The sequence below is a fragment of the Rhineura floridana genome, chromosome 2 (genome assembly GCF_030035675.1).
Source record: "Rhineura floridana isolate rRhiFlo1 chromosome 2, rRhiFlo1.hap2, whole genome shotgun sequence".
NCBI classification, from domain to species: Eukaryota; Metazoa; Chordata; class Lepidosauria; order Squamata; family Rhineuridae; genus Rhineura; species Rhineura floridana.
Genome location: NC_084481.1, coordinates 102,179,710 through 102,204,342, shown reverse-complemented (window position 1 = coordinate 102,204,342; position 24,633 = coordinate 102,179,710). Strand labels below are relative to the sequence as shown.

At 42.9% G+C, this 24,633-nt stretch overlaps 1 protein-coding gene across 1 annotated transcript in view; it reads right to left on the bottom strand.

The window, feature by feature from the left end:
* Positions 1-20,223, bottom strand: part of LOC133376903 (acyl-CoA 6-desaturase-like) — a 48,388-nt gene extending 28,165 nt beyond the window's left edge. The window contains exons 1-4 of the mRNA XM_061609844.1: positions 19,722-20,223; positions 10,346-10,456; positions 2,902-3,099; positions 1,087-1,188 (exon numbers count right to left, since the gene is read on the bottom strand). Coding sequence (XP_061465828.1) covers positions 1,087-1,188; positions 2,902-3,099; positions 10,346-10,456; positions 19,722-19,928 — 618 coding nt within the window. The 5' untranslated portion in view covers positions 19,929-20,223. The remainder of the gene's footprint in view (positions 1-1,086; positions 1,189-2,901; positions 3,100-10,345; positions 10,457-19,721) is intronic.
* Between the last annotated feature and the right edge of the window lie 4,410 nt (positions 20,224-24,633).

Sequence of the window (24,633 nt, the reverse complement as noted above, 5' to 3'; positions counted from 1 at the left end):
TGATAATCTGAAAGAAGGCCCTTAAATGAATGTCCATCCTTGGCCATCACAAACATGTTAATTATGTCACGTCATGCTAGTGTTGCTGGAGATCTTATTGCTCCTGCACCTTTAACAGTGGCCTGGTACACAGCAATGAGGCTTTTCCTGCCACTTATTCTCCATGCCAGGAAAAGCTTGATCTGCTTTTCATCTGTGTGTGTCAGGTTGTTGCTAAAGGTGCAGGAGCAATAAAGAAATCGGCAGTCATAGGTGACATCCTGCTAATTCTGCAAGAGTGTTTCAAGCTGGTTCTTAGCAATGATTACTTAAGACATCTGGTTGCATCTGTTGAGTTTCTGTCTGCAAGGCACAGACCCTCTGTTGGGTAAAAATGTGGTAACTATTATTGGCATTATCCTGCTCTTCTGTTATAGCTCTTCAGCTTCAGTGGCTTCTTGTGAGATCTGATTTCCTGGTCTTGAACTCTTGATCCTCTGAACTCACTTATGTATTGCCAATTCTCTTGGACTCAATTAGACCTGCCAGCTTCTGAATTTATAAAATTCCTCATTTCTGGGTTTAACAGAGGGACATACTCTTGTTAGCTTTGATCCTGCAAAGACTGCCCATGCCCTGATCCCTTAACAAACTGGCAAAGAATAATTAGTCATCCAAGTTTGACTCCGACTTAATAGTTAAGATTTTGCAAATGAAGGTATGCTTTTTCTTATTTGATATTATTTGAGAGAAATTCATACTCCACTTTGGGCACAACAAGAAGCTCATCTAGAACTGATTCTTCAGTTCAGCTTATTCGTTGCTAAAGCAGGGATAGAATTCACTGGTTTTACAATTGAAGCATGAAATAAGTTGGCCTCCAGGTAAGATTGGCCTCTTTTGTTCTATTCCTTTCATAACTGCAGAACAAGCAGAAATCCAACAGCTATAGCACTTCCCAGTGATGGAGAATGTATGATCATTTGGATTTCTGCCAGCCATGCAGCAGTTAAACACAGAAGTCCTACCAGGAAGAAGATGGCAACCTTCACCCCAGCATCTTTTGCTGCAGTTATTTCCTTAACACTTAATGGGAACTGACCTTACCTTCAAGTGACCAATTACAAACTTATGGACTATGTGGTTCCATACAGACTTCTTAAACACAGAGAGGTGTCCAAAGTCATGCTGTAACCATCCAGCCTGGGCCTTAGGAAGAAAGAGAACAGTCATGAGGGAGAGAAAAGGCACACCTAAGAGAAACTTTGCATCAGAACCTAACCCCAAATGTTTTATCCTCAGTTTCCTTTACGCCATTGACAAAAGAGCAGCTGAAACAGATGCAGTTGAAATTCCTGATGTCCTCTCCAAACTAGTATGAAGGAGGAACACACAGAAAATAAGGTTTTTTTCCTTATACAGATATATCTGTGTGTGTGGGGGGGGAGAATGTCTGAAACAGACCTAAGAAATTGGTTTATTTTTAAAAATCAGTTGCTGTTTGAGCCCTGGCACTGGAATCTTGCAGTGGTGACTTGGACATCTTCCAGTGCTTGCCCATCCTGTCATTGTGCTTTTATTTGGAAAATGACCAGGTCTTTGGTATAGTGGGACCCTCAACTAAAGCTTGAGAGTGCAATCTGCTTTATCTTTATGGGGGGGCAGGGCACACACGCACTGAACAAATGACAGGGAGAGAGTAACTAATGACAGGAGAGAGAGGGGCTGGACTGACCCACTCCTCTCCATTCCTTTCCTTTGTGTGCTGTTCAGTACATTAGATCGGGGATGAAGAACCTGTAGCCCTCTAGGTGTTGTTGGGCTCCAACTCCCATCATTCCCAACTAACATGGCCAGTGGGCAGGGATAATGGAAACTGGAGTCCAGCAGCGTCTTGTCAAGGACCATTGGTGCCCCATCCCTGCATCAAATAGTGAGACACCCTTCCGCCTTGAGCTGCCATCACTGAACAGCAAATGATAAGATGGGTTGGGAAGAAGCTTGTCTACATCCACTCCATTCTCTTTGCTGCTGTCTGATTGTCAGATACTCTTGTTTACTAGTGTCTACTCCTTATCACTAAGCAACAAGTAGTATAGGCATGCTTTGGAATTCCTTTGGATTCTGCATTCAGAACTTAGGTCAATAACACCCTAATGTGTGGGAGCAGAGGACCTTTAGTGGCCATATTCTGGCTTGTGCAATGCTATGTACTCCACCCATGAGGAATAGCAGGATTATAATTTAGGGTACTTCCAGACAACCTGTTTGCTGAGCATTCATTCCGATTTCTTTACAGGCAGATTAGACAATGGTGGCTATTTAAGGAGCATTCATTTTGATTTGTTTACGGGTAGGTTAGATGACATTGCAACAAAGCAGGTGTTATCTCACATTTTCCAGTGCATTTCTCCTGTCACTTTCCTCATTGCAAAAATGCCAAGCTTTTGGCAAATTGAGCTTGTTGCACAAGAGCTCCAAAGCAACTATAACCGTGCGACCTAAATTTACTGGAATCCCACTCGAAAATTTCAACCGTTTAGAAGTGCCCAATATTGGTGGAGGGTAATTTTAATTAGGGGAGGCTACTTGAATTGGTGGAGGCTAATTTTAATGAGGGAAGGCTAATTCTAATCACAGAGGCTGAGAGTCGAGGGCAAACTGGTTTATTTCTGAGGGTATTTCAGTTCAGATGTATTATACTGTAATAAGGAATGAAACAGAAAAATATTAAAGATCGCCCATCCTTCCAGCAATGACTGCCAATTATTGAATTGTTATAAGTTGTTTCATGCATGCTTCAGTACTGAAAAAAGCACACTTACATTGAGGTTTGGGCAGCAGGCAGCTTTAATTTAAATTTAAAGTATGGATTAACTAGGAGACAGTTGAGCATTTGATAGCCACAAAATAAAGTTTCACCTGAGAAATCGTAAGGATGATGGCAAGGAGGAAGGTTGTACTCCAACTAGTACCATAGTATGAAACCATTAACCAAGCCAGAGCCTCCATCACAAGGATATGACCCAAGTAAAGGGAAAAAAATACAGGACTGGCTTGGAATAAGCTCATGTCCTCTGCTGTCTTCCTCAGGGCACGGAAGTCTTCCACCAGTTGGGACTACAAGTAGAAATACAGGATGTTAAAAGATATTCTTCTCAATACCAAAAAGAACATTAATATTCTCTGGATTTTACCCTGGGTCTCTGTACAGCAGGGGTACAGAACCTCAAGCCCAGGGGTCAAATGTGGCCCTCTATTGGTCCCTTTAGACTCTCCCTTGGCCACACCCTTCACTGGCCCTGCTTCACACCCTCCTTGAGTGTTTTTGCCTGACTGGAATCAAATACTTGAACTCTGATTATACAGCCACAACAGTGGCTGCATACTATAGTCAGCGTGGATGTTTTGCATTCTGCAATGTTAGAGAATACCCCCATGCCATTCTGATGCTTCCCATAAGCTCATTTCAAAATAAAACCTTACAAAACTTATAGTCCTGAACTCAGAAATGCTTGCTTAACAATCCTCTAAATTTCCATGGTGATACACAAAACAGTCAGAGAGAATCAAGAGTTCAAAGTGTAAAAAGAGAGAGAAAGAAACTAGACCCCTTCTGGACTTTTTTCTGTCAGAGTTCTCATGATCTGTCAAAATTAATTAAAAATGAGCCATGTACACAGAGTACCTGTAATCCTATTACTGACCTTGCCCCATACTCTGACCTTCATCTTCTGCAGTTTAAAACTTAAAAAAAAGAGAAAGCCTGGCTGATTCTTAATTAATTTAAGAAATTTTGCATTGAACTCAATGATAATGTTGGGCATGCTCAGTAAGAAGCAACTGTCTGTGTTCTAAAAGCCAGACTCACAGTTGCTTGGCGTGGATAATCAGGTGGCCACACCCATGCCAGACCTTTATTTCACTTGAGACAGTCAGCCACTCTGATTGAAGCTCTGTGAGGGCAACAGGGCATCTCCTAGCAACTCTCAGCACCCTTCACTAACTACACTTCCCAGCATTCTTTGGGGGAAGCCATGAGTGTCTAAAGTGAAGTAAAGGTCTGGTGTGGATGTCACCAGGGACAGCTTTGGTTTAAATTTGGGTGGGAGGCTACACGTGCCTGCTGTAGAATAAAAAGATTGGGGAAACCCTGAAAAAGAATGATACTGTTCACAATCTTTTCCTTTTGGAAAAGAAAGGAGTTTCCACTCTGCCTAGTGCCCACCCACACAATCTCCTCCCTTCCCCCTTCCTCCCTCCCCCTCCCGTTTCTCCCCTCCTCCTCCCCTCCGTGCCCCTCTCCCAGGTCAGTTTTACCTATCCTAAGCATGATTGCACAGGAGTACATCCCACTGAACTCAAAAAGCATGCAAATGATCAAATCTGCCTTCCCTTCCTCCTATACCTTCCCTCCCCCTTCCTTCACCCCTCTCTTCCCCTCCCCCTCCCCTTCCAATCCCCTCCTCCTCCTTCCCCCGTCCGCCCTCCCCCTCCCCCATGGTCAGTTTTACCTATCCTAGACCAGAGTTCAAATCCCCACACAGCTATGAAGCTCACTGGGTGGCCTTGGGCCAGTCACTGCCTCTCAGCCTCAGAGGAAGGCAATGGTAAACCACCTCTGAATAATGCTATCCTAAGAATGATTGCACAGGAGTAAATCCCACTGAACTCAAAAAGCATGCAAATGATCAAACCTGCCCTCCCTCCCTCCTCCCTCCTATTCCCTCCCTCTTGCCCGTTCCCTCTCCCTTCCTTTGCCCCTCCCCTCCCCATCCTCTTCCAATCCCCTCCTCCCCCTCTTCCTCCTCCCCCTCCTCACCACCCTCCCCCATGGTCAGTTTTACCTATCCTAGGACTACGTCCTGAGAGACCAGGATTCAAATCCCTACATGAAACTCACTGGGTGACATTGGGCCAGTCACTGCCTCTCAGCCTCAGAGGGAGGCAATGGTAAACCATCTCTGAATACTGCTTACGATGAAAACCCTATTCATAGGGTCACCATAAATAGGAATCGACTTAAAGGCAGTCCATTTCATTTTCAAGCATGATTGCACGGGAATAAATCCCATTGAACTCAATAAGCATGCAAATGATCAAACCTGCCCTCCCCTCCTCCTTCCTCCCATCACCTCCCTTTTGCCCCTTCCCTCCCTCTTCCTTCACCCCTCCCTCCCCTTCCAATCCCCTCCTTTCCCCTCCCACTCCTTCTGCTCCCCTCTCCCCCTTCTTCCTTCCCCCTACTCTTCCCCCTACTCTCCCCCTCCTCCCCCCTCCTCCCCCATGGTCAGTTTTACCTATCCTAGCCATGATTGCACAGGAGTAAATCCTATTGAACTCAATAAGCATGCAAATGATCAGACCTGCATTTCCCTTCCTTCCCCTCTCCTCTCCCTTCCTTCTCCCTTCTTCCTCCCCTCCTCTCTTCCTTCTTTCTCCTCCCCTGCCCATTCCAGGCTTCCCTTCCCATGGTCAGTTTTACCTATGCTAAGCATGATTGCATGGGAGTAAATCCCATTGAACTCAATAAACATGCAAATGATCAAACCTGTCCTCCTCCTCCTCCTGCCTGCTTCCCTCCCCCTCCTCCCCTACACATCACCTGTGGTCAGTTTCACCTCTCCTAAGCATGATTGCAGGGGAGTAAATCCCACTGAACTCAATAAGCATGCAAATCGTCCATTCTAAGCAAACTTGCACAGTATCCCATTTCTTACCTCCTGGATTCAAAAGCAGAAAAAATCACTAATAGGCAAAAAACCTTGCAGTTTAAGAACGTACCTATAGCCCACAGATATTTCTATCAAACTTTAAAAAGCAGGGAAATTGGGCAGCTATAGTGAATGCACTAGGGGAGCAGGAGCCCTGGCCTTCTCTCTGAGATATTGTACTGCCCTACAAATTTGTTAAAATGCAAACACAATTTGGGTTGGTCTTTCACAGTCCAATCCACTTCCTGTGTAGCTTGGAAGAATTTGGTAACATGTGCCTTTGAGCATATGATGAGTGGTGGCAACACTGGCATCTCCAAAGATGGAAAATTACATTTTTATATGTTTGTTGGTGGTGTTCTTACTTTGCTTCTTTTCTGTGTCACTACTGTTTCTACAGTGGTCACGGAACAGCAGCTCCATCTTGCCAGCGTAAGGAGAGGCCCCTCAGGGCCGCAGGGTCCCTTGGCCAGTGCCTGACCTGGGCACCCGGTGGTGCTGGGCCTGTCCTCCCACCTCAGGCTTGACATAGGAAGTCACCTATATTGTGCTGGTAGTGATTGCGGGAGATCACACAATATTGATTCACACACACAACAACAACAATGCTGTTGCTTTCTAATAACAGGGAACATTCCACAGTACTAGGGAAAACAGACACATTCTCTCACACACAGCACATGCACACACTTGCTATATGTATACAGACCACAGACATACATGGATCTCTCTCAATCTCACTCAATCTCACACACACACACACTCATACAGTTCACATATACACAATCACACATATTTCTCTCCTCTTTCACAGACCACACAGAGACCACCCTTCTTCCCCTCCATCACACACCACATACATCTCTCCCTCTCTCACAGACTGCACATACATAAATACCTCCCCCTCCTTCATCTTTCCTTCTCTTTCTGCCCAAGTGCATCTCTCTCAGGTGAAGGAATGCCTGCCATTTCCACAAACACATGCCGATTTCTCCCCCAATCCCCCCCAAACATTTTTAAATATCCAAAAAATACATAAGGGCTACTATAACCTTGGTCAGATTGTGATGCTGAACAATTTCCTAATGAATGCTAGTGGAAGGGGAGCTTGTAGATAACTCCCTTCTGCAAAATTGTGACAATATTGTAACGTAAAACTCAGTCATTTTCAAACTGCCCTTGCCTACTCTCTAGGAATCCTGGCAGCCCTGATTTGTTTCCCAAAGCACTCCTTTCTGCTGCAATAGATTTTGGAACGGCACACTCTCTGTTTGCAGGGGGCACTATCCAAGACTATTAGATATTGTCATTGTACCACACAGACTAAGCATGAACCTTTAGAGCATTCCTAGCATTCTCCTGTGGCTGCACATTACAAGGAAAGATCAGCAATAGTGGGGACACCAGTCAAGCACCCAAGAAACGTGTCTGCATTCAGAGAATCTTGTCTGCCATTATGGCACTTCTCACTGGGGTGTCCCTCATAAGTTTCCAAGCAACCTCACAGTCCTCCCAAATGCCCTCTGAACAGCCATTCTCTTTGGGATATGAAACACTGCTCTCCACAGAGTGGCTTCCCTTAGGGAAAGTTGCTAATGAGGCATCTGCAGGTTAATGTTTAGATACTGGCTAGCTGTCATAAACTCAGTCATCCACAAACAAGAGGGAGCAGAAAGGGCTTCCTTTTGCAATCAACCAAGCGGGACAAAGTGCCTGAATAATTGATAGCTAGAGCATTTGGAATTTGGGGATCCTGAGTGACATGGCAGCATGGAACCACATGGGAAAGGCATCTTTGGATCTTCCTTGCAAAGCTGCCCTCCAAACCAGAACTAGACATTTCACATTATTAGAGGCCCACGCACTATCTGTTTGGAATACTGATGTGAGTGACTGGTTTGGCATGCAGTCCAACGTACCGGTAACAGAATCCTGACAAGCGGAACGGAAGCCCATGAAAATTCTCTGGATGTTTTATGCTGCTTGGCTAATTTACATTCAGGACTCCTCATTTCATTACAACGCTCCCTCTTCTTCCCAAATGCATGCACAGTCTTCTGTACCTAGGCCTTGTGTGAGGTTTTTCCTACAGAATATTCTGTCATATGATAGCAACTTGGCTAATATACTTGGGGTGGGGTGTGTGAGTGTGTGTGGATTCACAGGTATATTTCCAGTGGACTCCTCTTCCTATCTCTAGTTTTCAGTCTCCTAACCTGATCCTCCCTTCCTTCGGTAAGGTGCTTTCTCCCTCCATCCTGCCCTTTTGTGCTTCCCCCTTTCTTTTCTTAGACCCCCACTCTCCCCATTTCTCTCCACCTGCTTGTTTCTTGCACCCTGCTTCTCTTAGGACCACCTTTATCTACATGTTAAAGACATTCCAAAGCACTCCTGAAGCCCCCCAGGTCTTGAGAGGCCCACCTTCCCATTCCTCATCCAGGCATATAACAATACAGCTCATCCAACAGCTAGGGAGGGCTTGCAAGTGTAACAGTAACAGCTAACCTGTGTCTGCCTCATGTTTTATTCTTTAAAAGTTTTTTTTTTAGTCTGTGTGACTTTTTTATTTTTAGAAAAAATTTCATTATTACTTTTCGTCAAATCAATGTTCTGCGCTTTAGTACTTCATTCATATAATGCTTTTATGACAATGCTAAGTACCCTAAAGAAACATCCACACAGAAACCCTAAAATTGGCATTGTGATAGAATCACTGTACTTGGATTTTCTGTGAATTTTCCATTAAAATCCCATTATCTTTCTTGGGTAGTCATGGGCAAATTAGATGACCATCAGTATATTTGTGTAGTCTCAAGGTGCATTACTTTGTACTTCTTACACTGAATCTCTTCTGCCATTCTGATACTAAGTTTCCCAGTTTTAGACATTTCTTTGGAGCTCTCCACTCTGCATACATTTGTGTAATCCACAAAATGAGATACTCCATTCTTCAACCTTAGCTCCAGATCACTTATGAATGTTCAACAGCATCAAGCCCAATAAAGATCCCTCGAAGATCCCAGTGTATATTGCCTTCCATTGTGAAAACTGTCCATTTACTCTATCCCTTATATTTGCTTCCTGTTCTTTTGCCATTTACTAATATCTTAAAAGGACATATCCTCTTGTCTAGTTATTGCTATCTAGGAGCTGTTGATGAAGGTCTTTGTTAAAAACTATTTCAAAATCCAAGAAGTATATAATATTTATTGGTTCATGCCTATCCACATATTTGTTGATGCTATCAAAGAACTCCTAAACCTTGGGTAAGGCAGGTCTGCGCTTTGCAGAAGCCACGCTAGTTCATCTTCAGCAAGTTTCTTCAATATAATTCATAATTTCATCTTTTAATTATGTTTTCCACAAATTTGCCTTGGATAGGTTGGACTGTCTGTAACTCCCTAGATACTTTCCTCCACCTCCACCCCCACTGGAATTCTTCAGTCTTCAATATACTTATGTCCTCCTTAGCTCAGCATCAAATATGTTAACAAACTTTGTAGCACCAGGTAATTTCTAGAAGGTTTTGGAGTGTTCAAGGACCAAACTAAACACCATGGGTTGTATCCAGAACTGTTGTTCCATTTGTGCCACAGACGTCCACGTGAGCAACATAATCTCCCCTTCCTTTCCCCATCTGCCCCCCATCCACCCTCAAAATCTACTCCAGAGGTCTGGCAGGGAACAGAAAGAGGTGGTCCCACTGCATGAGCATAACTCTGCATGTACATCATTGGATACAACCCTATCTCAGCAAATCTGGGTCTTTAAACATGGATCTGCCCCAATCATATAGAAAGGGGGAAGAGTTTGTTTTAAACAGCAGCAGAGGCATGTCGGTGAGGATTGCAGAATCATCCACTCACCTCAGGTTTGCTCTCAATAGACTATGTCCCCAGGCACATCTTCACAGTTGAGTTGTAATACCATAAGTGGGTGTGGCTAAGAAGATAAATTTTTGAGGACTCAGAAGAGGGGCCTAGAGGAAGTAAACAGGGCCCCTGCACTCTGTACTGATGTGCCTCTTTTGTTGTTACAACCAGGCTCTCTCTCCTTCTACATGACTGGGATAGATCAGTGTTCTGACACAGATCTGCCCGTGTGATTGTGAGTTTGGCCCTGATCCAATGGTCTGCATTCCATACCCTCCTCACCTTGGAACTCCCCAGCTTTGCTTGCTATTGAGCCATCTAGTTATAGACAAGAAATCAGCTAAATGAGCAAAGCTGGTGCTGAGCTGCAGGTGGTGTTGAGTCATGAAAAGACTAAACATCATAATTCTTTGCATCCACCATTTCTGAAACTTTCCAAAGCTATATGGAGGCAAAAAACCCAACAATATATACATCAGAATTTCCCAAACTTCTCAGGGCAGGCGTGGCTAACTTTGGCCCATCAGATTAAGTTGGATCCCCTCAACTCCCATCAGCCACAGCCAGAATGGCCAAAGTTCAAGGATGATGGGAGTTGTACTCCAACAACATCTAGAGGGCCACAGGTTATCCACCCCTGCTCTAGTGTAGTGTAGTATAGTATAGAGAAGCCTATACAGGATATATGTGTATTATAGGTGTTTGCACTGCACGCAAGAATGTAGCAAGCAGTCTTACAGGAAATGCACTGAATGTGCAGGAAAAGTTGCTCTCACTCACGTTCTTGCCTCTGTCTTGACTGGGTTCTCCTGGAGCAAGTTCTCCAATCAATAATGGCTTAAGAAACTTCCTCACAAACATAGCGTCAGGATGAAAGGCTTTAAATGCATCCTAGAATGAAGAAATACAAGTTAATAATAATTGACTTTTTATCCACTCTTTCTTATCTCTCATATTTGTTTCTGATTCTCCCCTTTGCCTTCATAATCCAGCAACTTATTTCCAAATTCCTATCGTTTTGGGATGATCCAGGTCACCCTGAAAAACTGAGCTGAAATGTAGTCTGACGGTTGTGTGATCTAAATTTGGTCCTGTGGCGAAATAAGAGCATGACTGCATCACCAGCATTCCACGTGCTGATTTTGGAAGACTGGTTCAACATGGCAAAAAAGAAAAGAAATTCCCTGAATCTTGTTAACTTCCCACCATTAATGAATCATGTTTTAAAAGGCCATATCTTTGCCAGCTCCTGGAGCTGAATTCAGGGAGCATCCTTGTTTTGTAACACAAAACTCCATATGGACATAGAAAAGCCAATCTGTCAAGAGTCTAAATTCTTGTCAGCAGTAATATGGATTCTAAATTTGTGATTCTGCCCCAAGATGTACCTAAGCAAACATAATAAGCCCTGAAATATAGATCAGAGGTGCATTGAGTAAGTTACCATGTCCTGGATATCCTATAGCACCTTTTTCCTGTCCTACTCTTTCCACTGAATTGCAAACAGGATTTGAAACTTTTTGCTCTTTCATTTACTGCAATCAGATAGTTGATTCACAACTGCACCAATGCTCAGTTTCTCTTCACTGATCAGCACAGCCAAATGTGTGAACTAACATCATCTAAGAGCATCATGTTTAAAATGATGTGGGGTGCTGTGAAAGTTTTCTGTTGTTTGACCTGTAGTGCCTCATTCATTCATGCAAGTTGTCACTTGATGTTGCAGGCAAAGCGAGCAGGGCGGAACCCCTCGTTATACAATAATATTATAAAACATTGTAAGTTCCTAGCTCCCAGCAATATTATTTGCAGATAAGCAAAGACATCAGCAGACTAAGTAACATGATACTCTCACAGTCAAATAATAAGCACATGGCAGAATGAGGAATCCAAATCTTATGCTACTTAGGGACTGATCTGATTCGAGTCATTGTTTATAATGAGTCCCCTGTTGTCTTTTGCTCATGGAGAAATGGGAGAAAGAGGGAACATTAATCAGTTAAATTAGCTTCAGCAGCTTCATTCTCTTGGGAAAAGCCCTGAAAAAGGGGATAAGGAGGAAATAAATCAGTGCTAGTCCTACCAAGAGTAGACCCACTGAAGTTAATAGACATGACTTAGGTTTATTAATTTCAGTGGGTCTACTCTGAGTAGGACTTAGTTGACTTCAATCCATAGGAAGAAATACAGAGAAGAGAATATCTGTGAAAGCAACTATTACATGGGCATGCCCTTTTGTGCCATTCCCTGTCAAAACATTGGCTATATCATTACCAGCCTTTTTCTTCTTCTTTTGGAATCAGTACAAACTAGAAAAAGAGACACCGCCTCCCCCCCATACCCCAACTAGGGTTGCCAAGTCAGAAGCATCCCAAACCCTGAGATTTCAGGGGTGGGCCCTAGTGATGTCATTAAGCATGATACATTAAGCATCAACCACAGTTGCTTGGAGCATACCACTCAAAAAAACCCCCTCTGATTGGAAATTAAGACAGAAATCTTAGCTAAATGAGGTGTCCCCAGTTTCAGCTGAAGTGACAGGATCTTTCCTTCTCACCTGCTCAGGAAGCCTGGTAAGGAACTTTTCATCTACACTTCACAGGATTCCTTGGGGGAATTTATGCACTTTAAATGTGAGTGGGATGTGCCTTAAATTATTGTGTGGATCTACTTCATAAAATTTGCCTGCATATAAACCATTTTAATACTTTTTTAAAAATGGAAATCAGCTACAAAGTTTACTGAGCGACCATGGGCTACTCACCATCTCCTAGCCTTGTCTGCTCCTCAGAATGAAAAAAACAGAGGGGGACCATGACCACTCAAGGAAGAAGGGCACACTTAAAATGTAGAGGAAATAATAACGTACAGCCATGGTGTGAAATCAGATACTTATTGGGACATAGTATGAAGAAATATTTATATGAGCCTGACTCTCAAAGATATGTATTATTTACACAACCTGTAAAGATATTTATAGTGCAATCCTATGCATGTTTACTGAGAAGCAAGTCCCAATGTATTCAATGCGGCTTACTCAAACAGGAAAACATGCACAGGACTGCAACCTTGTGATAATGAACTTCACTCACCCAACCCAAAATTCATAATCATGCCACTGTAAGCTATTTTGCAACTGTTTTATACTTGTTTTATGGTTATTTGATTTTAAATGGGTTTATTTCTTGTTGTGAGCTGTCTTGGTTTCCCATTGGCAACCCTACCTCACGGAGTTCTTGGAAAGATACACACACACTGGAGATGGGAAAAAAATACACCTCATATAATAGTTTATTGTCAAAACTAGTTGGTCATTGTAGAACTTAAAAAAAAAATCAGTATAGTAGGGCCCCACTCATACGGCAGGTTACATTCCAGGCCCCCGCCGAAAAGCGAAAACCGCCAGAAAGTGGTGGCCTACTATATTCCAGCTGCCGTGCTCCAGCTGACAGCGATCAGCTGGAGTGTGGGGAGCTCTAGCCACCAAGCTCCAGCTGACAGTGATCAGCTGTAGCGTGCTATCAGCTGGAGTCTGGGGAGCCTGCGCACTATAGCTGATCACTGTCAGCTGTAGCATGAGATCAGCTGGAGTGTGGGGAGCTCGTGCACTACAGCAGATCGCTGTCAGCTGGAGCGCGGCGGCTGGAGCTCCCTGCACTACAGCTGATCACCCCGCTGGCACCACCGTATTAGCGGAATGCTGAAAAGTGGGGTGCCGAAAAGTGGGTCCCTACTGTATTAGTTTCCTACCAAATAAAAGCAGTGGCATGTAAGCCCTGCCTAATTGCTTTAAAAATAGGATTAAAAGGGGAGAGAAAGATTTATAACACAAACACAATCCTTTGCTATGTTCACTCCAAAGTTCCATTGATTTTCAGCACAATCCTAACCATGTCTTCTCAAAGGTAAGTCCTACTGAATTCAATGGGATTTACTCCCATGATGTGGGATTAGCACTGCAGCTTTACTCCCAGAAAAACGAGTATAGGATTAAAGCTTCATATTGGGAAGGTTTTCCAAACAGCCTATGAATTAGACAAATAAGCTGCCCTCTTCAACAGCCCTGGAAAATTTAAACTTGTTTGACTCCTCATAATTAGAAAAATATAACACATTGTAATGGCATCATAAGCTGCATGTACACTTCTAAATTTGTGTTCAAAAATTATTTGAAAGATAAAATGTATAATATGCTATTTTTGCAAGTAATTTGAAAAACGCTGCATGTACACTTTTATTATAATCATAACTCAAATTGTTTACAGTAAACAATTGCCTACCAAGATTCTGCTGTGATTTTTTGTTCTTCATCTCCTGCACACGGAGAGAAAGGGAATTTTACTACTGCTGAAAGCTACAAACTTACTCAGTTTATGAGATTTTCAGGCAAGCAGGAAAAGACAAGTTTTCTGGCCTTGTAATGGGTTCTAGCAGTCGCTTGGAGATCAACAAATCCCTTGTCAGTCTCAACCCTGATTTCATTTATTGGCTACAAACCTGAAAGGGCGGGGTTAGAGCTGCCAGCTACGAGCTCATTTAACAGAAGTTGTGGAGGGGGGCAGCTGACGTTTTTGGGTATATCTCTTGAACCAGACCACCTAGAAATGTATTTTTTTTAAATGAAAGCTGAGAGTCTGGAGATTGGGATGACTCACCTAGAGAGGACCACAAAAATCTGAAGTTTCTGGGCAAAAAACAGAGACATGGCAACCCTATCCCTAGCCTCCTCTGATACCCAAAACAAATAGTACATTGGCTTGTAAGGAAAATGAAAGGTTGTAGGATGGGGCAAGAAGCTAGAGAGGCTTGTTGCTCAGAGACTTGGCACAAAAGATTCTAAGGCTAGGTCAGTAAAAGAAACAGGCAAGCTTTTAGGAGATTGCAGTAGACCTTACAAAAAGTATTGGATCAGCATTGTTTAATGCTGAGGTAAAAAAGACCAATCTGAGAACTGGCTCATGGCCTTCATTACAACCCAGTAACTGCATCTTGCTAGCATTAGATTAAAAGGTATGCCAAGCCCTCTGTTGGGATCATATTCTGGGACCATAGGCCTTTTGGACCTATCCATCAGACTCTGACCTTACTTTTTAGTACATGCATATAATGGTTTATTTGCAAAGTGATTATAACATTATTACAGTCATGCTGTTCTGTTGTACAGATATCCGTCTCTTTCTAGGGTCTTGAACACATTGCTAGCAGATGGTGAGCAACAATGGCATCTTCTTAGGAAGAACTAAGGGACCCCTTTATAAGCCCTTATAAAATTGCACTGTGAAAATAGTCACACTTGCTTGTGGGATGGTGGCTGAATGAGACAGTTTATGCAGTCTGAATCTTGCCAAACAGAAGACAGTCCTATGGTCTTGGAATTGGTTGGCAGAGGCTTCAGAACTTGAGACTGGTTTTGGGCTAGCACATGGCCTGCAGCCAACCTAAAATGTCAGGGAGGTGGCACCAAAAAAAGTAGGGGGGGGGAGAAAAATTTTCTGAAATAAATTTATTTATTCTTTGTAAATATATATATATATATATATGGGGGCAGGAAAGTTTTAGTGGGGATGGGCCCCCCTAGACCCCCCCCCAGCTATGGGTCTGGCTAGCACTATCCATTTGCTTACTACCTGCTGAAATTGTATGTTTAGAAACAAATATTTATTACACAAGGCACCTTAAGTCTCCAGCATTCCCTCAGCCAAAAGAAATGACTGGCCTGGAACATCTAAGGGATGTGATCGTGTCTGAATACTTCTGCACTGCTGAAGTCCAAACATAACTACAGTGACAAGTCAACATTTAATGTTCCACAAAGCACTTGGAGGAAGAACATGCTGCTCCGGTGGCTATATGCCCCTCCCTACCACATGGTAGGCCATAATGTAAACAAAAACACTGGTACATGTGTCCGCCTATGAGGCTGACAGCTGTGTCATGGACATACAGATGATGCCAAAGCACATAATGTTTGAGAGAAATAGGAATTCATGGAATCCTAGAAGGGATGACAAGGCAATGTAGCCAAACCATTGACAAAAGATGAGAGCCACCAACCCCCATCCCCCACTGATGAATCCAGAAAATCATAAACACACAACACTTCTGCAAGTTGAGAATTTGTTATCTCTGGTAACCTCTAGGTTAGATTACTTCAATGTATTAGATATGGGGTTGCCTTTCAAGACAGTTTGGAAACTACAGCTAGTGCAGAATTCAGTGACCAGATTACTGACTGGGGCCAGAAGGTCTGAACATATTACACCAATTCTGGAGTGACTTGCACTGACTGCCAATTAGTTTCTAGGATCAATTAAAAATGCTCTTTTTGACCTATAAAGCCTATGTGGCTCAGGAATCCAATACGTCAAGGATTGCCTGTCTTCACATGAACCAGCCCAGACTTTGTAATCTTCATTAGATGCCTTCTCTGTGAATCTCATCTGAGGGAGGTGCAGAGGGTGGAGCCACAACAATTGCCTCTCCCACCATTTGTGGATTGCTCCCCTCAGTGAAACACAGCTGGCACCATCACTGTTTTGTTTTAATATGTTTTAAAAGATGTTTTGTTGTAATATATTTTAAAGCTTTACGAAGTTTTAGAGTGTTTTTAGTGCTTTTGTTTGCCGCCCTGGATTCCTACTGGGAGGAAGGGTGGGATATAAATAAATAAATAATACATGAATAAACAAATAAAATTGTCGGTTTTTATGTGCCAGGCTAAGACATTTGTATTTACCCAGGCCTTTAGCAGCTAAGCTAGCCTTTATAGTGGTGCTCATCTTAGTGGGATGGGATTGCACTTGACCTCACTGTGTTGTTGGATGAGCATTTTAGCAATTTTGTAATGTACATTGTTTTTACATTTTCTGGTTTTTATTTTATTTTATCTGTTTGTATTTTCTCTTGTTAAGCTACTTTGAGACTTTTTGTAACAATGCATTTGTAATATAACATGTAATAATACATGAACTAAAAGATATAATTTGTTGTCAAAATGTTGCTGCTCTATAGAATCCCACAATCCAGTCATTTCAGCTCAGTGTGTCTCCTCTGTTTTCTTTTTAAAAGGCACCAAAAACAATAGAATCACTGTGTGTTTCACGATTCAGGAACCAGAGATGAGTGAAAATACAATGTAAATAATGTAATAATAGAACTTGCAGATTGGTGGGACATTTGGAACAATGTATTTTAATACACCATGGGTGTAAGCTTTTTGAAGAGGAATGGCTATTTGAAGAAAAAATTGCTGCCTTCAAATCATGTCACACACACACACACACACACCCTTTGAAGGTCCAACTCATCTGAAAACACGGACAGAAGTAACACAAAGCCAGAAACATGCTGTCAAGACACATTGCAAAAAACACAAGTCCTACAAGTCTCACAAATTCCTTATGGCAGACACCTGCTGAGCTCAGGAACTGCTTACATGAAGCCAAGACTCAATGGATTCACATGTTCTCTTTATGTGTGAAAGCTTGCACTTGCTTTTGACTAGCATGCTATTTGCAAATATGTTTGTAGAAATGACTGATAGTACACGTTACAGGCACATGTATGCATGTGGAAGGGTAGACAACAAAATGCATACCCACCCAGCTACTGCAAAGGTTGACTTTGGCACATTATATGAATGTGTGAATCCATCCTTACTTCTGTAGATGTGTTATGGATACTACAGCTGGGGTACCTGTAGACCACCAGATGTTGTCAGACTCCCAGCTCTCATCAGCCCCAGACAGCATGATCAGTGGTCAGGAATTATAGGAGTTGTAGCCAGTCCCACAACATCTGAAAGGCACAGGTTCCCCATTCCTGCTTTGGAACATGTAAATAATGTAATAATGATAATAACTTTGATTATGTCCAGGGTGCCTCTCTCCTCCACAAATGATCTAAACCAGTTGTCACACATTTTGGATTAGTCCTCAATACCTCTCAGGCCCAGAATAGTCATCCCCGGGATCATCTTCAGAACACAGGAGGCAAGATGAAAGAAGAAAACAGTGCCTCTGAGCACATACAAAGAACTTTTCCATCATCACCAAGTAACCACAACTCACAACACACACATCCATATCTGGTTGAGGAAAGGCTTCTAGAGTAGAAAGTGCAGTTATAATACAAAACTAAGCCCCATCATCACCTTTCACTCCCTAAACTGCCAACACATGAGGTTAATCACCTTGCATTTCCCCCTTCTCTTAACAGATACATCCAAATAGTTGCAATAATCAGAATGAAAGAAGAGTCCTGCTGGATCTCAGACTAAAGGCCTACCTAACCTGGCATTCTGATTCCCATTGTGGCTCCACTTGGACTGAAATGGTCCTCAATATCAAAAAGGGGTGCATAGCATAGAAGAGGTGGTCAGGGCTAAAGTCCAAAGGGGGCAGGAACACAGTTTTTCTCTCTCTGCCACACTTTCTCCCTCCTCCTCCTCCTTTCCTCTTTGTCATTTATTCATTCTTTCTCTTTCAGACCCACACACCACCCATCCATTCACACACACAAAAGCATGCATCCTATTCATCCATCATTCATGCATTCATTCTCTTTTCCATTCATTTCATGCTAGGGATCATTTGGAAAAAGTCTGAAAATGTAACTATCAATATTGTGATGCCTTTAAACAAATCGTGACCACTCTTGGAACACTGTGCATAGTTCTGTCACCACATCTAAAAAAAAAAAAAGATATTGTAGAGCTGGAAAATGTGCAGAAAAAATGAGCCAGTCCCCTATGAGAAAAGCTTAAAACATTTGCAGCTTGTTTTAGTTTAGGGAAAAAAGGTGAATAAGGGGACAGAATATAAAATAAATAAATAAATAAATAAATAAAGGCATATACAGCTATGCTTGGTGTGGAGAAGGTGGACAGAGAAAAAATGTTTCGCTTTCTCTCAAAATATTAGAATCTAGGAGCATCCAATGAAACTGAATGGTGGGTAATTCTGGATAGATGAAAGTAAGTACTTCTTCACATGGATGTGAGGGCGATCTGGCTGCGACATCTGTCACCCCATTGATCGCCAGGGTTGATTCTATTCTACTTCTTCACACTGTGTATAATTGAACTATGGGATACTACCACAACATGTGGGGATGATCCCCAACTCAGACAGCTTTAAAAGGGATTAGACAGATGCATGGAGAATAAGGCTATCAATGGCTGCTAGTCCTTGATAGACTATCTCCAGGATCAAAAAGCAGCATGCCTCTGGATTCCAGTGGCTGGGAACAATATAATTGCCCTCGCATCCCGCTTACGGGCTTCCCCTAGGCATCCAGCTGGCCACTATGGGAAACAAGGTGCTGGACTACAGGAGCCTTTGGCTTTTCTGATCTTGTGGCAAATCAGAAGCCTAGCGGAGAAGCATGAGAAGAAGGCAATCGCCGCTGCCCTTCCCCAGTATCTGGTATTCCGAAGCACGCAGCCTCTGCTGCTGGGGCAATGCATCTTGCGGGATTCCCTTCCTCGGGCTGCGCAGGTGACCGGAGAGTTCACCTACACTCTCCTGGAGGATCGTGGTTTAAGAAACCACAGCTGCTCATCCTGGATTTGCTCCTTTTCGCTGCCTCTTCCCCACTCTGTTGCTATCACTGAGACAGGAGTCCCGCGGGCGGGAACTAAAACTGGGCAACGCATTCGCGGAAGGAGGAGAAGCTGCCCAGGCGACGGGAGAACGCGGCCGGCTCCTTCCCTTATGGGACGGGGGGGGGGGGGACGCTCAGCACAAAACTGCTTGGAGAAGGAGGCGCTCGAGGGCCTGGGTCAGAGCGCAGCTGTTTCGCCCGCTTGCAGGCAAATCCTTCCTTCCTCCCCCCTCCCCTTTTTCTTTTTCAGTCTCCCCGCTGACTGGAGCCTTCCAAATTGCAAGCACCACCTTTTCCACCCGGGCTCCATCCGATCTTTTTGCGTCAAGTCCCCCTTTCGGCGTGCCCCGAGCGAAGCCAAACGGCCCCGCACTGCGCCATCCCCGCTCCAGGGACCTCAAAGCTGAGGCGCCACAGCGAGCGGGGGAGATTTCCCAGCTCTCAGGCGGCGTTCCCTTCCTCCTTAGAGCGGCAGGTGATAGACATAACGCGCGCCCTGCAGCAGCCATTTGTCCCTCGCAAGAAGCAGGCGGCGGCGGCAGCGGCGCCTTACCGTGGCATCTTCGCCGGCGTAGTGGCTAATCACGCGCAGTCCCCCCGGGTGACGTTTGGCCCATTGCGTGATATTGTACACTCTCCGCTCGATCACCAACCACTTGTCCGTGCGCAGGTTGTGCTTCTGGATCTCTTCCCAAGTATACGAGGGGATCTGCGCCTCCAGCTCGCCGCACATCCCACCTTCTTCCTCCCGTTTCCTCATGAGTGCTCCCCGTTTCTTTGTCCCCTTCTTCGGATCGACTTCGGGCTTCCCCCAGATCCTGCTAGGGGCTGGCTGTAAGGAGAGCGTCTCTTCGCCCTGGTTTAATCCATCGGCTTCCCTGCCACCTCTGCCCTTTCTGCCTTCTCTTTGTCTTTCCCCCGGCCAGACCTTGTGCAATTTTTGCCGGTTCCGTCGCCTGCTCTGAAGTGCCCCCTAGGCTGCAACGGCGGCCTTTTCCCTTTCATATAATTCTTTCGCCAGCTAGGGGGAACCTCAGCCTCTCCATCCCACTCCATGAATCACCGACGAGGTTTCCAGAATAATCAGCAGAGCTCCTCCGCCAATAGCTGCTCTCTCCCGGCAAGGCGGTGCTCTGCCATTGGCTGGCACTAATCATTCGAAGGTGAAGGCCGGCTGCCTTCAGCTTAAATTTGAGGAAGCCCTGCTACCGTGAAATAGCCCACCGCAGTGGTAGAGTGGCGATGCGGCGGCAGCTGCTGCTAACGCTGCGAACCCAGGTCTCTTCATAGAAGCAGCTTTTGGGGCGCTACGGAGGCAGTTCTCGCCATCCTCAGACACGACGTGTGCTTGAAGTAGAGGTCCGCGCCTCCCCCGACTCCGCTATTTTTATTTCCAGATTAGCATAAAAAAGGAAGCCACTATATCTTACTGGAGCTGGATTCTTAAACAGTCCTCCCTCAAAGAAAAAAACTTAAAAAAATTATCTAGGTTTGCCTACCCGCTGTCTTCAACTGAAGAAATATTTTTCTGTATAGTTGGCAAAACAAAATTAGCAAGCCAGGTTTAATAGAAATCCATGATTCCTATGATTCATTCAACAGAGACAGATGTAATCTGTGATTGTGGTGGTGAGAGGGCAGAACCATTAAAAATTATGCAGTTTCAAGAGTCTTCTGTCTTACTGGATCCAACTTGTGTGTTTGCATTTTGTCTCTCCTGACTCCTGTGGCACCCGACTTTCTCTCAATTGCTGCATTTTCTCTCCCTCTCTCCCAGATTGCTCCCCCTTCTCTTGGTTGTTCCATTTTCCATCCAGCTGTTCAGTTGCTGATCTGAGCCTTGAGGAAGTGGGAAACTTCCTCCTCCAGTTTCATGTACTTTTTAAGGCAGGGAAATGTAACCACATTCACCATCTCATGATGAAGCTGACAATGTAGGAATTTACTTTTGCTGTAATAATATATTACAGCCAGAGACAATTAATCCTGCTCAGACCCTGTTTTGAGAAGCCATGCAGCAGACCTTGCCCACAGGGAAAATATTTAACGTTGTTCCGCTCACTTTTTAAATTGCAAATAATTGGATGTGGAAATAGATTGGATGTGGGCCAATATACTGAAGCTGAATCCTGACAACATGGAGGCAATTTTGGTGGGTGGTTCTCTTGTTCAGGAATTGAGGATTCAGTCCACTCTAGATGGTATTGCACTCCCCCTGAAGAAACAGGTCTGTAGTCGGGGGGGGGGAAGTACTTTTGGATCCAATTTTGTCATTTGAGACCCAGGTGGCTTTGGTGGCTAAGAGTGCCCCTTTCTGACTACATGTAGCTGGCTCAACAGTGATGACCATTCCTGGATCAAGACAGCTTTGGTGCTACACGCTGATGACTTCCTAGATAGACAACTATAATGCACCCTGTGTTGGACTACCCTTTTTTTTTTTGCAATTAATTTTTATTCCAATTTTCAAAACCAAAACAATACAAAAAGAAAACAACACAAATCAATAACTAGTACAATACAAAAAGAAAAAATATATATATATATAAAAAAGAAAGAATATTGACTTCCGATTTGTCATAGTTCAGCTATAAATCTATAATATATATCAAACCTATCTCTTGACAGATTATAAAATCACCTTCCTCCAGCGGTTATCTTAGTTGGTTTCAAATCTCATTAACATCATATCATTTTAATCTTCCACAAAAAGTCAAAGAGAAGTTTCCAATCCTTGAGATATATGTCAATCAATTTTTTTTCTAAATAAACATGCCAGTTAATCCAACTCATCAAATCTACTAAGTCCAGTAATTTCAAATCGCTATAATTCAGCTATAAATCTATAATGTATAACAAACCTGTCTCTTAATAGATTATAAAATCACCTTCCTCCAACGGTTATCTTAGTTAGTTTCAAATCTCATTAACATCCTATCATTTTAATCTTCCACAAAAAGTCAAAGAGAAGTTTCCAATCCTTGAGATATATATCAATCAATTTTTTTTACTAAATAAACATATCAATTAATCCAACTCATCAACTCTACTAAGTCCAGTAATTTTAAATCGCTCTTCTGTCATTATCCATATTGGGTCCATCTTCCATCTTCCATCTTTACGCACCCAAAAATCTTGCTGTCATAGTCATATAATAAAAGTCTGATAGGAATTTCCTCCATCACAGATATTTTCTTGCCATCAAATCCAAACGTATCACTGAAGTATTGTTGCAAAGCCGCATCTCTGTTCCTCTTTTCCACATGATACACTAGTACATCTCTTGAAGATTTTTCCATTGACACAAAACAGGGATTAATTCTGTTAATTTCTCCATTTCAAGTTCCATCAAATCCTTCCACTCCAGGAATTTTTTTGAACCGATAATATCTTTATCTCCAATCTCTTCAATTCCTTCAGGGACAGCGCTGAATTCCAAACTGTAATATTTGTCTCCAGGATCCATCAAAGTCAGGAAATCCAAATCTTTTTTCATGTCCATAATTAAGCCAATCTCCATAGTTTGAGCCTTGCCTTTAATTTCTCTTTCATCCTTTTTTTGTTTTCCAGATCTATCTTTATTCTCCTTTCTCATAGGATCCTGAGTTTCTTTCAGCTCCTGTCTCATTTTGTGAAATTCAATTCTCCACTCTTGTCTATTATTTCTCAGTTCTTGTTTTATTGAGTTAATCCCATTCATTATTTTCTGAAACATGTCTAGAGATAAAGTCCCTTCTTGTACATCCATGATCTTCTTAATTGTCATTCTTAAAGCCAAAGGAACAAAACTCCTTCAATTTTCAATGTCCCAAACAAAGAGCAGCTTATTTCTTTAACCAATTACTAAGGAGTTAATCTTTCCAACCAACTAACGTCACATGCTAGACAGCCCTTATCTCTTATCTGCCCGGAAGTGTAAGAACGGCTTTAGTTCACAGCGTCCAAATAACTAGTAGCAGAGAGAATGAGCAGATTCGTCAAAAAAAAAAGTAGATCAGGAAAAATAGTCCCAGCCATATATTACACAAAAGTCTTATAAATCAAAAAGATTTCTTATCTCTTCCAATCAGAAATCTCCCGTCCGTTGTAATCTTTAAAATGCTATTTTCCATGTCAGCTTTTTGCAATAAAAAAAAAGATAAGCTATTTATATTTTCTTCCCCCTTAGTTCCGTGAATAAAAAAAGGAAAGTCTTACCTCACCTAGGTTATCTCAATTGCTGTTACTTTGACAAATCTCTTTAGCTGTATAGATAAGAAAATGATGAATGTAGACAGGAGGATGTTTGCCTGTTAATCCGTAAAAAAAACCGGATCACTTATCCAGCTGAGCTAGCATAAAAATCCTCGTTCTGTCTGAGCTGCTGGAAGACAGACAATTCTGACGAATTCCAGACTCCAACAATCAAAACAAAGCTGTGTGGGAAATCTCACGTTTCTTCCTTATCCGGAAGAAATTATTCCCAGTCAGAAAAGAGCCTTCTGACTGAATTTAAACTGGATAAGTTTCATCCAAGACGGAGCTCGTCTCAGAGGCTGCACAGGCGTAGGGATCCTCCTGGGAGACTACCCTTGAAGATGATCCTGAAATTGCAGCTAGGGCAGAATGTAGCAGCTGGAATCGTGACTGATAGTTCTTTACAATGTCCGGTTACAATTATTCTGCAGTATCTGTACTGGTTGCCTGTAAGTTACTGGGCCCAGTTCAAAGTGCTAACACTGATGTAAAAAGCCATTAATGACTTCAGACCCAGGTATTTGTCAGAGTGCCTCTCCCCATATCAACTAGCCCACATCCTGAGATTAGCAGGGGAGTCTAGCTTGTGTCCTACCGACAAGTGTGACCCATTGTGTGGGAATCCAGAATAGGATCTTCTCTGTGTTGGCGCCCCAGCTGTGGAACTCCCCTTGCATGTGGGGATGGCTACAACACTGATGGACTTCCACCAAATGGTGAAGTCTCACTTGTTTTCCCAAGCTTTTGGAGGCCATGTTTAGATTAGTTCTGCCTCTGATTTTCTTTGCAATTGTATCCTATGAATTTTGTAAATATTATTGTAGTTTCTTTTATGTAAACCACTTTGGGATCATGAATGATAAAAAGCAGTATACAATATCTCCTACTAAATAGAATAAATAAATATATATTTTTAAAAACAATGTTAGCCTGTGGGACATAATTCCATATGTCTAGAAGCTGACGTTCCTTGGAACACTTCCATGTTTCTTGAAACACCTCCCCAACTTGAGTAAGAGCTTATCCACTAGTTGGCTTGATCACCCAAACAAGTGTGATATTTGATTTGGTTGAGATAATTTTACATTGTATATCTGTGAATGCTAGATTTATACAGTTAGGATTTATGCTTTAGGAACCTATATTTATTTATGTGTATCTGTTGTATTATTTTAGAATTGTGTGTTAATACAACTTAGGAAATCTGTCTTTCTTTGGTCAGCTAGGAG